General features: G+C 42.6%; 1 protein-coding gene across 2 annotated transcripts in view; it reads left to right on the plus strand.

The window, feature by feature from the left end:
• The window catches only part of LOC139762807 (uncharacterized), a 129,728-nt gene that overhangs the window by 33,595 nt on the left and 78,607 nt on the right, over positions 1-17,526 (plus strand). For both annotated transcript variants that reach the window (XM_071687965.1, XM_071687971.1), the window contains exon 3: positions 8,741-8,853. In XM_071687965.1, the coding sequence (XP_071544066.1) occupies positions 8,741-8,853 (113 nt within the window). The remainder of the gene's footprint in view (positions 1-8,740; positions 8,854-17,526) is intronic.

Genomic DNA, 17,526 nt, shown 5'->3' on the forward strand with positions numbered 1-17,526 from the left:
TATACCACATCGCTCCAATTCACTCTATTCCTTGCCCTCCTTTCACCCTCCTGCATGTTCAGGCCCCGATCACACAAAAATCTTTTTCACTCCATCTTTCCACCTCCAATTTGGTCTCCCTCTTCTCCTCGTTCCCTCCACCTCCGACACATATATCCTCTTGGTCAATCTTTCCTCACTCATTCTCTCCATGTGCCCAAACCATTTCAAAACACCCTCTTCTGCTCTCTCAACCACGCTCTTTTTATTTCCACACATCTCTCTTACCCTTACGTTACTTACTCGATCAAACCACCTCACACCACACATTGTCCTCAAACATCTCATTTCCAGCACATCCATCCTCCTGCGCACAACTCTATCCATAGTCCACGCCTCGCAACCATACAACATTGTTGGAACCACTATTCCTTCAAACATACCCATTTTTGCTTTCCGAGATAATGTTCTCGACTTCCACACATTCTTCAAGGCTCCCAGAATTTTCGCCCCCTCCCCACCCTATGATTCACTTCCGCTTCCATGGTTCCATCCGCTGCCAGATCCACTCCCAGATATCTAAAACACTTTACTTCCTGCAGTTTTTCTCCATTCAAACTTACCTCCCAATTGACTCGACCCTCAACCCTGCTGTACCTAATAACCATGCTCTTATTCACATTTACTCTTAACTTTCTTCTTTCACACACTTTACCAAACTCAGTCACCAGCTTCTGCAGTTTCTCACATGAATCAGCCACCAGCGCTGTATCATCAGCGAACAACAACTGACTCACTTCCCAAGCTCTCTCATCCCCAACAGACTTCATACTTGCCCCTCTTTCCAAAACTCTTGCATTCACCTCCCTAACAACCCCATCCATAAACAAATTAAACAACCATGGAGACATCACACACCCCTGCTGCAAACCTACATTCACTGAGAACCAATCACTTTCCTCTCTTCCTACACTTACACATGCCTTACATCCTCGATAAAAACTTTTCACTGCTTCTAACAACTTGCCTCCCACACCATATATTCTTAATGCCTTCCACAGGGCATCTCTATCAACTCTATCATATGCCTTCTCCAGATCCATAAATGCTACATACAAATCCATTTGCTTTTCTAAGTATTTCTCCCATACATTCTTCAAAGCAAACACCTGATCCACACATCCTCTACCACTTCTGAAACCACACTGCTCTTCCCCAATCTGATGCTCTGTACATGCCTTCACCCTCTCAATCAATACCCTCCCATATAATTTACCAGGAATACTCAACAAACTTATACCTCTGTAATTTGAGCACTCACTCTTATCCCCTTTGCCTTTGTACAATGGCACTATGCACGCATTTCGCCAATCCTCAGGCACCTCACCATGATTCATGCATACATTAAATAAACTTACCAACCAGTCAGTAATACAGTCACCCCCTTTTTTTATAAATTCCACTGCAATACCATCCAAACCTGCTGCCTTGCCGGCTTTCATCTGCAAAGCTTTTACTACCTCTTCTCTGTTTACAAAATCATTTTCCCTAACCCTCTCACTTTGCACACCACCTCGACCAAAACACCCTATATCTGCCACTGTATCATCAAACACATTCAACAAACCTTCAAAATACTCACTCCATCTCCTTCTCATATCACCACTACTTGTTATAACCTCCCCATTTATATATACATATATATATAGTTTTTTAATTTTCCAAAAGAAGGAACAGAGAAGGGGGCCAGGTTAGGATACTCCCTCAAAGGCCCAGCCCCCTGTTCTTAACGCTACCTCGATAATGCGGGAAATTGTGAATAGTATGAAAAAAAATAAAAATATATATATATATATTGTTGACTGGTTGGTAAGTTTATTCAATGTATGTATGACTCATGATGAGGTGCCTGAGGATTGGCAGAATGCTTGCATAGTGCCATTGCACAAAGGCAAAGGGGATAGGAGTGAGTGCTCAAATTACAGAGGTATAAGTTTGTTGAGTATTCCTGGTAAATTATATGGGAGGGTAATGATTGAGAGGGTGAAGGCATGTACAGAGCATCAGATTGGTGAAGAGCAGTGTGGTTTCAGGAGTGGTAGAGGATGTGTGGATCAGATGTTTGCTTAGAAGAATGTATGTGAGAAATAATTAGAAAGCCTATGAATTTGTATGTAGTATTTATGGATCTGGAGAAGTCATATGATAGAGTTGATAGAGATGTTCTGTGGAAGGTATTAAGAATATTTGGTGTGGGAGGCAAATTGTTAGAGGCAGTGAAAAGTTTTTATCAAGGATGTAAGGCATGTGTACATGTAGGAAGAGAGGAAAGGGATTGGTTCTCAGTGAATGTTGGTTTGCGGCACGGTTGCGTGATGTCTCCATGGTTGTTTAATTTGTTTGTGGTTGGGGTTGTTAGGAAGGTGAATGCAAGAGTTTTGGAAAGAGGGATAAGTATGCAATCTGTTGTGGATGAGAGAGCTTGGGAAGTGAGTCAGTTGTTGTTCGCTGATGATACAGCACTGGTGGCTGATTCGTGTGTGAAACTGCAGAAGCTGGTGACTGAGTTTGGTAAATTGTGTTAAAGAAGAAAGCTAAGAGTGAATGTGAATAAGAGCAAGTTTATTAGGTACAGAAGGGTTGAGGGACAAGTCAATTGGGAGGTGAGTTTGAATGGAGAAAAACTGGAGGAAGTAAAGTGTTTTAGATATGTGGGAGTGGATTTGGCAGTGGATGGAACCATGGAAACAGAAGTGAATCATAGGGTGGGGAGGGGGCGAAATTTCTGGGAGCGTTGAAAAATGTGTGGAAGTCGAGAATGTTATCTTGGAAAGCAAAAATGGGTATGTTTGAAGGAATAGTGGTTCACACTATGTTATATGTTTGCGAGTCATGGGCTATAGATAGAGTTGTGCGGAGGAGGATGGATATGCTGGAAATGAGATCTCCAAATTGGAGGTGGATAAATGGAGTGAAAAAGATTTTGAGCAATTGGGGGATGAACATGCAGGAGGTCGAAAGGCGTACAAGGAATGGAGTGAATTGGAACGATGTGGTATACCGGGGTCGACGTGCTGTCAATGGATTGAACCAGGACATGTGAAGCATCTGAGGTTAACCATGGAAAGTTTTGTGGGGCCTGGATATGGAAAGGGAGCTTTGGTTTTGGTGCATTATACTTGACAGCAAGAGACTGAGTGTGAACGAATGTGGCCTTTGTTGTCTTTTCATAGCGCTACCTCACACACATGCGGGGGGAGGGGCTGATATTTCATGTGTGGCGGGGTGGCGATGGGAATGAATAAAGGCAGACAGTATGAATTATGTACATGTGTATATATGTATATGTCTGTGTTTGTACATATATATGTATACGTCAAGATGTATAGGTATGCATATTTGCGTGTGTGGACGTGTATGTATATACATGTGCATGTGGGTGGGTTGGGCCATTGTTTCGTATGTTTCCTTGCGCTACCTCACTAACGCGGGAGACAGCGACAAAGCAAAATAATAAAAAATTATATATATATATATATACATGTATATATTGGACAATGAGGACAATGTGTGGTGTGAGGTGGTTTGATCGAGTAAGTAATGTAAGGGTGAGAGAGATGTGTGGAAATAAAAAGAGTGTGGTTGAGAGAGCAGAAGAGGGTGTTTTGAAATGGTTTGGGCACATGGAGAGAATGAGTGAGGAAAGATTGACCAAGAGGATATATGTGTCGGAGGTGGAGGGAACGAGGAGAAGTGGGAGACCAAATTGGAGATGGAAAGATGGAGTGAAAAAGATTTTTGTGTGATCGGGGCCTGAACATGCAGGAGGGTGAAAGGCGGGCAAGGAACAGAGTGAATTGGATCGACGTGGTATATCCTCAAACATCTCATTTCCAGCACATCAATCCTCCTGCGCACAACTCTATCCATAGCCCACGCCTCGCAACCATACAATTTTGTTGGAACCACTATTCCTTCAAACATACCCATTTTTGCTTTCCGAGATAATGTTCTCGACTTCCACACATTCTTCAAGGCTCCCAGGATTTTCGCTCCCTCCCCCACCCTATGATCCACTTCCGCTTCCATGGTTCCATCCGCTGCCAGATCCACTCCCAGATATCTAAAACACTTTACTTCCTCCAGTTTTTCTCCATTCAAACTTACCTCCCAATTGACTTGACCCTCAACCCTACTGTACCTAATAACCTTTACATTTACTCTTAACTCTCTTCTTTCACACACTTTACCAAACTCAGTCACCAGCTTCTGCAGTTTCTCACATGAATCAGCCACCAGCACTATATATATAGCCCTGGGGATAGGGGAGAAAGAATACTTCCCACGTATTCCCTGCGTGTCGTAGAAGGCGACTGAAAGGGAAGGGAGCGGGGGGGCTGGAAATCCTCCCCTCTCTTTTTTTTTTTTTTTTTTTTTTTTTTTTTTTTTTCAAAGGAAGGAACAGAGAAGGGGGCTGGATGAGGATGTTTCCTCAGAGGCCCAGTCCTCTGCTCTTAACGCTAATTCACTGATGCGGGAAATGGCGAATAGTATGAAAGAAAGATATATTGGATTACGTGTTTGATTGATAGGTGCGTGAAAGAGAGACTTTTGGATGTGAATGTGCTGAGAGGGGCAACTGTAGGGATGTCTGATCATTACCTTGTGGAGGTGAAGGCGAAGATTTGTCTAGGTTTTCAGAAAAAAAGAGAGAAAGAATGTTACGGTGAAGAGAGTGATGAGAGGAAGTGAGCTTGGAAAGGAGACTTTTGTGAGGAAAGATCAGGAGAGATTGAGTGCAAAATGGAAAAAGTTGAGAGCAAATGATGTAAGGGAAGTGGGTGAGGAATGGGATGTATTTAGGGAAGCAGTGATGGCTTGTGCAAAAGATGCCTGTGGCATGAGAGAGGTGGGAGGTGGGCAGATTAGAAAGGGTAGTGAGTGGTGGATGAAGAAGTAAGATTGTTAGTGAAAGAGAAGAGAGAGGTGTTTGGATAATTTTTGCAGTGAAGTAGTGTGAATGACTGGTAGAGGTATAAAAGAAAGAGGCAAGAGGTCAAGGTAAAGGAGCAAGAGGTGAAAAAGAGGGCAAATGAGAGTTTGGGTGAGAGTATCATTAAATTTTAGGGAGAAGAAAAAGATGTTTTGGAAGGAGGTAAATAATGTGTGTAAGACGAGAACAAATGGGAACATCACTGAAGGGGGCAAATGGAGAGGTAATAACAAGTAGTGGTGAAGTGAGAAGGAGATGGAGTGATTATTTTGAATGATAGAGTGGCAGATGTAGGGTGTTTTGGTTAATGTTGTTTGCGAAGTGAGATGGTCAAGGAGAATGGTTTGGTAAACAGAGAAGAGGTAGTGAAAGCTTTGCAGAAGATGAAACCTGGCAAGGCAGCAGGTTTGGATGGTATTGCAGTGGAATTTATTAAAAAAGGGGGTGACTGTTGTTGACTGGTTGGTAAGTACCTGAGGATTGGTGGAATGCATGCATAGTGCCATTGTACAAAGGTAAAGGAGATAAAGGCGATTGTTCAAATTACAGAGGTATAAGTTTGTTGAGTAATTCTGGGAAATTATATGGGAGGGTATTGATTGAAAGAGTAAAGGCATGTAAAGAGCATCAGATTGGGGAAGAGCAGTGTGGTTTCAGAAATGGAAGAGGATGTGTGGATCAGGTGTTTGCTTTGAAGAATATATGTGAGAAATACTTAGAAATAACAGATGGATTTATATGTATCATTTATGGATCTGGAGAAGGCATATGATAGATTTGATAGAGATTCTCTGTGGAAGGTATTAACATTATATGGTGTGGGAGGTAAGTTGCTAGAAGCACTGAAAAGTTTTTCAAGGATGTAAGGCTTGTGTATATGAGTATCAAAAGAGGAAAGTGATTGGTTCCTAATGAATGTCGGTTTGTGGCAGGGGTGCGTGATGTCTCCATGGTTGTTTAATTTGTTTATGGATGGGGTTGTTAGGGAGGTGAATGCAAGAGTTTTGGAGAGAGGGGCAAGTATGCAGTGTGTTGTGCATGAGAGAGCTTGGGAAGTGAGTCTGTTGTTGTTCACTGATGATACAGCGCTGGTGGCTGATTCGGGTGAGAAACTGCAGAAGTAGGTGACTGAATTTGGTAAAGTGTGTGAAAGAAGAAAGCTGAGAGTAAATGTGAATAAGAACAAGGTTATTATGTTCAGTAGGATTGAGGGACAAGTTAATTGGGAAGTAAGCTTGAATGGAGAAAAACTGGAGGAAGTGAAGTGGGTTCGATATTTGGGAGTGGATTTAGCAGCAGATGGAACCATGGAAGCAGAAGTGAGTCACAGGGTTAGCGAGGGGGCGAAGGTTCTGGGAACGTTGAAGAACGTGTGGAAGGCGAGAATGTTATCTCGGAGAGCAAAAGTGGGTATGTTTGAAGGAATAGTGGTTCCAACAATGTTATATGGTTGCGAGGATGGGATATAGATAGGGTTGAGCGGCTTAGGGTGAATGTGTTGGAAATGAAATGCTTGAGGACAATATAGGGTGTGAGGTGGTTTAATTGGGTAAGTGATGAAAGAGTAAGAGAGATGTGTGGTAATAAAAAGAGTGTAGTTGAGAGAGCAGAAAAGGATGTATTGAAATGGTTTGGTCACATGGAGAGAATGAGTGAGGAAAGATTGACAAAGAGGATATATGTGTCAAAGGTGGAGGGAACGAGGAGAAGTTGGAGATCAAATTGGAGGTGGAAGAATGGAATGGAAAAAATTATGAGGGATCAGGGCCTGAACATATAGGAGGGTGAAAGGCATGCAAGGAATAGAGTGAATTGGAACAATGTGGTATACCAGGTTCGACGTGCTGTCAGTGGATTGAACCAGGGCATGTGAAGAGTGTAGGGTGAACCATGGAGTTTTGTATGGCCTGGATGTGGAAAGGGAGCTATGGTTTCAGTGCATTACACATGACAGTTAGAGACTGAGTGTGAACGAATGTGGCCTTTGTTGTCTTTTCTTAGCACTACCTCACATACACACTCAGGGGGAGGGGGGTGCCATTTCATGTGTGGCGGGGTGGCAGTGGGAATGGGTGAAGGCAGTAAGTGGGGATGTGTACATGTGTATATACGTATATGTCTGTGTATGTATACGTTGAAATGTATAGGTATGCATATGTGCGTGTGTGGGCGATTATATATGAACATGTGTATGTAGTTGGGTTTGGCCATTCTTTCATCTGTTTCCTTGCGCTACCTCACCAACGCAGGAGACAGCAACTAAGTATAATAATAGAAATAGTGATATATATATGTGTGGATCAGGTGTTTGCTTTGAAGAATGTATGTGAGAAATACTTAGAAAAGCAAATGGATTTGTATGTAGCATTTATGGATCTGGAGAAGGCATATGATAGAGTTGATAGAGATGCTCTGTGGAAGGTATTAAGAATATATGGTGTGGGAGGAAAGTTGTTAGAAGCAGTGAAAAGTTTTTATCGAGGATGTAAGGCATGTGTACGTGTAGGAAGAGAGGAAAGTGATTGGTTCTCAGTGAATGTAGGTTTGCGGCAGGGGTGTGTGATGTCTCCATGGTTGTTTAATTTGTTTATGGATGGGGTTGTTAGGGAGGTAAATGCAAGAGTTTTGGAAAGAGGGGCAAGCATGAAGTCTGTTGGGGATGAGAGAGCTTGGGAAGTGAGTCAGTTGTTGTTCGCTGATGATACAGCGCTGGTGGCTGATTCATGTGAGAAACTGCAGAAGCTGGTGACTGAGTTTGGTAAAGTGTGTGGAAGAAGAAAGTTAAGAGTAAATGTGAATAAGAGCAAGGTTATTAGGTACAGTAGGGTTGAGGGTCAAGTCAATTGGGAGGTGAGTTTGAATGGAGAAAAACTGGAGGAAGTGAAGTGTTTTAGATATCTGGGAGTGGATCTGGCAGCGGATGGAACCATGGAAGCGGAAGTGGATCATAGGGTGGGGGAGGGGGCGAAAATTCTGGGGGCCTTGAAGAATGTGTGGAAGTCGAGAACATTATCTTGGAAAGCAAAAATGGGTATGTTTGAAGGAATAGTGGTTCCAACAATGTTGTATGGTTGCGAGGCGTGGGCTATGGATAGAGTTGTGCGCAGGAGGATGGATGTGCTGGAAATGAGATGTTTGAGGACAATGTGTGGTGTGAGGTGGTTTGATCGAGTGAGTAACGTAAGGGTAAGAGAGATGTGTGGAAATAAAAAGAGCGTGGTTGAGAGAGCAGAAGAGGGTGTTTTGAAGTGGTTTGGGCACATGGAGAGAATGAGTGAGGAAAGATTGACCAAGAGGATATATGTGTCGGAGGTGGAGGGAACGAGGAGAAGAGGGAGACCAAATTGGAGGTGGAAAGATGGAGTGAAAAAGATTTTGTGTGATCGGGGCCTGAACATGCAGGAGGGTGAAAGGAGGGCAAGGAATAGAGTGAATTGGAGCGATGTGGTATACCGGGGTTGACGTGCTGTCAGTGGATTGAATCAGGGCATGTGAAGCGTCTGGGGTAAACCATGGAAAGCTGTGTAGGTATGTATATTTGCGTGTGTGGACGTATGTATATACATGTGTATGGGGGGGGGGTTGGGCCATTTCTTTCGTCTGTTTCCTTGCGCTACCTCGCAAACGCAGGAGACAGCGACAAAGTATAATAAAAAAAAATAATAATTTATATATGTAGTATATTTCTTGTGTATTATTTTGTATAGATTTATACTACTGTTATGAGTGAATGATGCATTTTGATTTTTTTACATGTAACTATTTCAGTTGGCATTACAAAGGAGGAGTCAAGAAGTGGATGTTCATCAGTGGAGGAGCATAACTGTCTCTATTTGTCAGAGGATTCATTCCCAGATTATATTTTGACAGCTGTTAATGAAGTAAGTGGCATAGAGATCATGAGTCTCATGGAATGGAATTGGGATCTAAAATTGAATTTAGAAAATAGATAAGATCACTGTAGTGTAAGCACCTCTGGCCTAACTTGATTCATTTATTTAATTAATTTGATAATGATTGAAGGTAAAAAAAGTACACATCTGTCGATAAGTCAGTGGCAAGTGCTTATTTTCAGGATTAGTGCAAAGGATATTTTTTAATCATTTTAGCTTTTGAGCATATAGATATTTTCAAATGTTAGAGATCCTTGATTGATGTTTAAAATTTTTTGCTGAAAAAAATGCATGTTTGCTTTTTAAAACTAATATGAAGCAGTTACCACCATCATGAATTCAGGCTGTGGAAGTGAGCTATTTGAGAAGAGTATGTGGTGTGACTGGATGAAAGGAACAAAGAAATGAAGGGGTGTGTGAGAGATGTGGTATTTCAAGGAATGCAGAGGAAGTAAATTATGGAGTGACAGAATGGGTAAAATGTAATACTTTGAGGTGGGTTTGGCAAGTGGAAAGAATGCAAGACTGGGAGTCTTAAAAGGGGTTGGTGTGAGTGGAAGACCAACTGTGATATTGGGAAATAGAGTGGATGAATACCGTCCTCTTTTCCCCCTTCATGAATCTCTCTTTATTTCAATTAAGGCTCAGTCTTGATGTGGACTTTTGTCTGTGACTGGAATCTTCATCATATATACATGCGTATATATGTGATGTCTCCATGGTTGTTTAATTTGTTTATGGATGGGGTTATTAGGGAGGTGAATGCAAGAGTTTTGGAAAGAGGGGCAAGTGTGCAGTCTGTTGTGGTTGAGAGGGCTTGGGAAGTGAGTCAGTTGTTGTTTGCTAACGATACAGCACTGGTGGGTGATTCAGGTGAGAAACTGCAGAAGTTGGTGACTGGGTTTGGTAAAGTGTGTGAAAGAAGAATGCTGAGAGTAAATGTGAATAAGAGGAAGGTTATTAGGTACAGTAGGGTTGAGGGACAAGTCAAATGGGAGGTAAGTTTGAATGGAGAAAAACTGGAGGAAGTGAAGTGTTTTAGATATCTGGGAATGGATTTAGCAGCAGATGGAAACATGGAAGCGGAAGTGAATCACAGGATGGGAGAGGAGGCGAAGGTTCTGAGAGCATTGAGGAATGTGTGGAAGGGGAGAATGTTATCTTGGAGAGCAAAAATCATTATGTTTGAAGAAATAGTGGTTCCAACAATATTATATGGTTGTGAGGCATGGGCTATAGATAGGGTTGTGTGGAGGAGGGTGGATGTGTTGGAAATGAGATGTTCATTGACAATATGTGTTGTGAGTTGGTTTGATGGAGTAAGTAAAGAAAGGGTAAGGGAGATGTGTGGTAATCAAGAGTGTGGTTGAGAGAGCAGAAGAGGGTGTATTGAAATGGTTTGGTCGCATGGAGAGAATGAGTTAGGAAAGATTGACAAAGAGGATATATGTGTCAGAAGTAGAGGGAACGAGAAGTGGGAGACCAAATTGGAGGTAGAAGGATGGAGTGTTAAGGATTTTGAGCAATTGGGACGTGAACATATAGGAGGGTGAAAGGTGTGCAAGGAATAGAATGAATTGCAACGATGTGGTGTACCGGGGTCGATGTGCAGTCAGTGGATTGAACCAGGGCATGTGAAGCATTTGGGGTAAACCATAGAAAGTTTTGTGTGGCCTGGATGTGGAAAGGGAGCTGTGGTTTCGGTGCATTACACATGACAGCTAGAGTCTGAGTGTGAACGACTGTGGCCTTGTTATCTCTTCCCAGTGCTACCTTGCGTGCACGTAGGGGGAGAGCGGTGCTATTTCATGTGTGGCGGGGTGGGGGCAGGAATGGATGAAGGCAGCATGTATAGATATGTACATGTGCATATATGTATGTATATGTTGAAATGTACAGGTATGTATATGTGTGTGTGTTGGTGTTTACCTATATACATGTGTATGTGGGTGAGTCTGGCCATTCTTTGGTCTGTTTCCTTGTGCTTTCTCGCTGATGTGGGGAACAGCGACAAAGTATGATAGATCAAGGGGGCTAATGGGGAGGTAATAACAAGTAGTGGTGATATGAGGAGATAGAGTGAGTATTTTAAAGATTTGTTGAATGTGTTAGACGATGGAGTGGCAGATGTGGGGTGTTTTGGTCGAGGTGGTGTGCGAAGTGAGAGGGGCAGGGAGAATGGTTTGGATGGTATTGCACTGGAATTTATTAAAAATGGGGTGACTAAGTTGTTGACTGGTTGGTGATGATATTCACTGTGTGTATGACTCATGGTGAAGTGCCTGAGGATTGGAGGAATGTATGCATAGTACCATTGTACAAAGGCAAAAGGGATAAAGGTGAGTGCTCAAATTACAGAGGTATAAGTTTGTTGAGTATTCCTGGGAAGTTATGATTGTATTATTGTATTATTGTATTGTATATTGTATTGGTTTCAGAAGTGGTAGAGGATGTGTGGATCAGGTGTTTGCTTTGAAGAATGTATGTGAGAAATACTTGGAAAAGCAAATGGATTTGTATGTAGCATTTATGGATCTGGAGAAGGCATATGATAGAGTTTATAGAGATGCTCTGTGGAAGGTACTAAGAATATATGGTGTGGGAGGGAAGTTGTTAGAAGCAGTGAAAAGTTTTTATCGAGGATGTAAGGCATGTGTACGTGTAGGAAGAGAGGAAAGTGATTGGTTCTCAGTGAATGTAGGTTTGCGGCAGGGGTGTGTGATGTCTCCATGGTTGTTTAATTTGTTTATGGATGGGGTTGTTAGGGAGGTGAATGCAAGAGTTTTGGAAAGAGGGGCAAGTATGCAGTCTGTTGTGAATGAGAGAGCTTGGGAAGAGAGTCAGTTGTTGTTCGCTGATGATACAGCGCTGGTGGCTGATTCATGTGAGAAACTGCAGAAGCTGGTGACTGAGTTTGGTAAAGTGTGTGAAAGAAGAAAGTTAAGAGTAAATGTGAATAAGAGCAAGGTTATTAGGTACAGTAGGGTTGAGGGTCAAGTCAATTAGGAGGTAAGTTTGAATGGAGAAAAACTGGAGGAAGTAAAGTGTTTTAGATATGTGGGAGTGGATCTGGAAGCAGATGGAACCATGGAAGCGGAAGTGAATCATAGGGTGGGGGAGGGGGCGAAAATCCTGGGAGCTTTGAAGAATGTGTGGAAGTTGAGAACATTATCTCGGAAAGCAAAAGTGGGTATGGTTGAAGGAATAGTGGTTCCAACAATGTTGTATGGTTGCGAGGCGTGGGCTATGGATAGAGTTGTGTGTAGGAGGGTGGATGTGCTGGAAATGAGATGTTTGAGGACAATATGTGGTGTGATGTGGTTTGATCGAGTAAGTAATGTAAGGGTAAGAGAGATGTGTGGAAATAAAAAGAGCGTGGTTGAGAGAGCAGAAGAGGGTGTTTTGAAATGCTGTGGGCACATGGAGAGAATGAGTGAGGAAAGATTGACCAAGAGGATATATGTGTCGGAGGTGGAGGGAACGAGGAGAAGAGGGAGACCAAATTGGAGGTGGAAAGATGGAGTGAAAAAGATTTTGAGTGATCGGGGCCTGAACATGCAGGAGGGTGAAAGGAATAGAGTGAATTGGATCAATGTTGTATACCGGGGTTGACGTGCTGTCAATGGATTGAATCAGGGCATGTGAAGCGTCTGGGGTAAACCATGGAAAGTTCTGTGGGGCCTGGATGTGGAAAGGGAGCTGTGGTTTTGGGCATTATTACATGACAGCTAGAGACTGAGTGTGAACGAATGGGGCCTTTGTAGTCTTTTCCTAGCACTACCTCGCACACATGAGGGGGAGGGGATGTTATTCCATGTGTGGCGAGGTGGCGATGGGAATAGATAAAGGCAGACAGTATGAATTATGTACATGTGTATATATGTATATGTCTGTGTGTGTATATATATGTGTACATTGAGATGTATAGGTATGTATATTTGCGAGTGTGGACGTGTATGTATGTACATGTGTATGGGGGTGAGTTGGGCCATTTCTTTCGTCTGTTTCCTTGCACTACCTCGCAAACGCGGGAGACAGCGACAAAGCAAAATAAATAGATAAATAGATATTATTTATCCCTAAGGATAGGGGAGAAAGAATACTTCCCTCGCATTCCTCAAGTGTCGTAGAAGGCGACTAAAGGGGACAGGAGTAGGGGGCTGATAACCCTCCCCTCCTTGTATTTTAACTTTCTGAAAGGGGAAACAGAAGAAGGAGTCGCAAGGGGAGTGCTCATCCTCCTCGAAGGCTCAGATTGGGGTGTCTAAATGTGTGTGGATGTAACCAAGAGGAGAAAAAAGGAGAGACAGGTAGTGTGTTTGTGGAAAGGAACCTGGATGTTTTGGCTCTGAGTGAATTGAAGCTCAAGGGTAAAGGGGAAGAGTGGTTTGGGAATGCCTTGGGAGTAAAGTCAAGGGTTAGTGAGAGGACAAGAGCAGGGGAAGGAGTAGCACTACTCCTGAAACAGGAGTGATTGGAGTATGTGATAGAGTGTAAGAAAGTAAACATGGGTAAAACTGAAAGTGGATGGAGAGAGATGGGTGATTATTGGTGCATATGCACCTGGGCATGAGAAGAAAGATCATGAGAGGCAAGTGTTTTGGGAGCAGCTGAGTGAGTGTGTTAGTAGTTTTGATGCACTAGACCAGGTTATAGTGATGGGTGATTTGAATGCAAAGGTGAGTAATTTGGCAGTTGAGGGAATAATTGGTATACATGGGGTGTTCAGTGTTGTAAATGGAAATGGTGAAGAGCTTGTAGATTTATGTGCTGAAAAAGGACTGGCGATTGGGAATACCTGGTTTAAAAAGAGAGATATACATAAGTGTACGTATGTAAGTAGGAGAGATGGCCAGAGAGCATTATTGGATTATGTGTTAATTGATAGGTGTGTGAAAGAGAGACTTTTGGATGTTAATGTGCTGAGAGGTGCAACTGGAGGGATGTCTGTTCATTATCTTGTGGAGGCGAAGGTGAAGATTTGTAGAGGTTTTCAGAAAAGAAGAGAGAATGTTGGGGTGAAAAGAGTGGTGAGAGTAAGTAAGCTTGGGAAAGAGACTTATGTGAGGAAGTACCAGGAGAGACTGAGTACAGAATGGAAAAAGGTGAGAACAAAGGAGGTAAGGGGAGTGGGAGAGGAATGGGAGGTATTTAGGGAAGCAGTGATGGCTTGCGCAAAAGATGCTTGTGGCATGAGAGGCGTGGGAGGTGGGCAGAATAGAAAGGGTAGTGAGTGGTGGGATGATGAAGTAAGATTATTAGTGAAAGAGAGGAGAGAGGCATTTGGACGATTTTTGCAGGGAAAAAATGCAAATGAGTGGGAGATGTATAAAAGAAAGAGGTAGGAGGTCAAGAGAAAAGTGCAAGAGGTGAAAAAGAGGGCAAATGAGAGTTGGGGTGAGAGAGTATCATTAAATTTTAGGGAGGATAAAAAGATGTTTTGGAAGGAGGTAAGTAAAGTGCATAAGACAAGGGAACAAATGGGAACTTCAGTGAAGGGGGGCTAATGGGGAGGTGATAACAAGTAGTGGTGATGTGAGAAGGAGATGGAGTGAGTATTTTGAAGGTTTGTTGAATGTGTTTGATGATAGAGTGGCAGATATAGGGTGTTTTGGTCGAGGTGGTGTGCAAAGTGAGAGGGTTAGGGAAAATGATTTGGTAAACAGAGAAGAGGTAGTAAAAGCTTTGCAAGAGATGAAAGCCGGCAAGGTAGTGGGTTTGGGTGGTATTGCAGTGGAATTTATTAAAAAAGGGGGTGACTGTATTGTTGACTGGTTGGTAAGGTTATTTAATGTATATATGACTCATGGTGAGGTGCCTGAGGATTGGCGGAATGCATGCATAGTGCCATTGTACAAAGGCAAAGGGGATAAACATGAGTGTTCAAATTACAGATGTATAAGTTTGTTGAGTAATCCTGGGAAATTATATGGGAGGGTATTGATTGAGAGGGTGAAGGCATGTACAGTGCATCAGATTGGGGAAGAGCAGTGTGGTTTCAGAAGTGGTAGAGGATGTGTGGATCAGGTGTTTGCTTTGAAAAATGTATGTGAGAAATACTTAGAAAAGCAAATGGATTTGTATGTAGCATTTATGGATCTGGAGAAGGCATATGATAGAGTTGATAGAGATGCTCTGTGGAAGGTATTAAGAATATATGGTGTGGGAGGCAAGTTGTTAGGAGCAGTTAAAAGTTTTTATCGAGGATGTAAGGCATGTGTACGTGTAGGAAGAGAGGAAAGTGATTGGTTCTCAGTGAATGTAGGTTTGCGGCAGGGGTGTGTGATGTCTCCATGGTTGTTTAATTTGTTTATGGATGGTGTTGTTAGGGAGGTGAATGCAAGAGTTTTGGAAAGAAGGACAAGTATGCAGTCCGTTGTGGATGATAGAGCTTGGGAAGTGAGTCAGTTGTTCGCTAATGATACAGCAGTGGTGGCTGACTCATGTGAGGAACTGCAGAAGCTGGTGACTGAGTTTGGTAAAGTGTGTGAAAGAAGAAAGCTGAGAGTAAATGTGAATAAGAGCAAGGTTATTAGGTACAGTGGTACAGTAGGGTTAAGGGCCAAGTCAATTGGGAGGTAAGTTTGAATGGAGAAAAACTGGAGGAAGTAAAGTGTTTTAGATATGTGGGAGTGGATTTGGCAGCGGATGAAACCATAGAAGCGGAAGTGAATCATAGGGTGGGAGAGGGGGCGAAAATTCTGGGAGCCTTGAAGAATGTGTGGAAGTCGAGAACATTATCTCTGAAAGCAAAAATAGGTATGTTTGAAGGAATAGTGGTTCCAACATTGTTATATGGTTGCGAGATGTGGGCTATGGATAGAGTTGTGCGGAGGAGGGTGGATGTGCTGGAAATGAGATGCTTGAGGACTGTATGTGGTGTGAGGTGGTTTGATCGAGTAAGTAATAATAGGGTAAGAGAGATATGTGGTAATAAAAAGAGTGTGGTTGAGAGAGCAGAAGAGGGTGTTTTGAAATCGTCACATGGAGAGAATGAGTGAGCAAAGATTGACCAAGAAAATATATGTGTGAAAGGTGGAGGGAACGAGGAGAAGTGGGAGACCAAATTGGAGGTGGAAAGATGAAGTGAAAAAGAATTTGAGTGATCGGGGCCTGAACATGCAGGAGGGTGAAAGGCGTGCAAGGAATGGAGTGAATTGGAAAGATTTGGTATACTGGGGTCGTAGTGCTGTCAATGGATTGAACCAGCGCATGTGAAGCGTCTGGGGTAAACCATAGAAAGTTCTGTGGGGCCTGGATTTGGAAAGGGAGCTGTGGTTTCGGTGCATTATTACATGACAGCTAGAGACTGAGTGTGAACGAATGGGGCCATTGTTGTCTTTTCCTAGCACTACCTCGCGCACATGAGGGGGAGAGGGGGTTTTGTTATTTCATTTGTGGCGGGTTGGTGATGGGAATGAATAAAGGCAGACAGTTTGAATTATGTACATATGTATATATGTATATGTCTGTGTGTGTATACATATGTATATGTTGAGATGTATAGGTATGTATATTTGCATGTGTGGACTTGTATGTATATACGTGTTTATGTGGGTGGGTTGGGCCATTCTTTCGTCTGTTTCCTTGTGCTACCTCGCTAACGCGGGAGACAGTGACAAAGCAAAATAGATAAAAAAATAAACATATTTATAATTTCCCAGGAATACTCAACAAACTTATACCTCTGTAATTTGAACACTCACTTTTATCCCCTTTGCCTATGTACAATGGCACTATGCAAGCATTCTGCCAATCCTCAGGCACCTCACCATGAGTCATACATACATACATTAAATAACCTTACCAACCAGTCAACAATACAGTCACCCCCTTTTTTAATCAATTCCATTGCAATACCATCCAAACCTGCTGCCTTGCCAGCTTTCATCTTCTGCAAAGCTTTTACTACATCTTCTCTGTTACCAAATCATTCTTCCTAACCCTCTCACTTTGCACACCACCTCGACCAAAACACCCTATATCTGCCACTCTATCATCAAACACATTCAACAAACCTTCAAAATACTTACTCCATCTCTTTCTCACATCACCGCTACTTGTTATCACCTCCCCATTAGCCTTCTTCACTGAAGCTCCGATTTGTTCCCTTGTCTTATGCCCTTTATTTACCTCCTTCCAAAACATCTTTTTATCCTCCCTAAAATTTAATGATGCTCTCTCACCCCAACTCTCATTTGCCCTCTTTTTCTTCTCTTGCACCTTTCTCTTGACCTCCTGCCTCTTTCTTTTATACATTTCCCTCTCATTTGCATTATTTCCCTGCAAAAATCATCCAAATGCCTCTCTCTTCTCTTTCACTAATAATCTTACTTCTTCATCCCACCACTCACTACCCTATCTAATCTGCCCAACTCCCACGCCTCTCATGCCACAAGCATCTTTTGCGCAAGCCATCTCTGCTTCCCTAAATACACCCATTCACCCCCACTCCCCTTATGTCCTTTATCCTCACCTTTTTCCATTCTGTACTCAGTCTCTCCTGTTAATTCCTCACACAAGTCTCCTTCCCAAGCTCACCTACTCTTACCACTATCTTCACCGCAATATTCTCTCTTCTTTCCTGAAAACCCCTACAAATTTGCACCTTCTCCTCCACAAAATAATGATCAGACATCCCTACAGTTGCACCTCTTAGCA

The sequence above is a fragment of the Panulirus ornatus genome, chromosome 3 (genome assembly GCF_036320965.1).
Source record: "Panulirus ornatus isolate Po-2019 chromosome 3, ASM3632096v1, whole genome shotgun sequence".
NCBI lineage: Eukaryota > Metazoa > Arthropoda > Malacostraca > Decapoda > Palinuridae > Panulirus > Panulirus ornatus.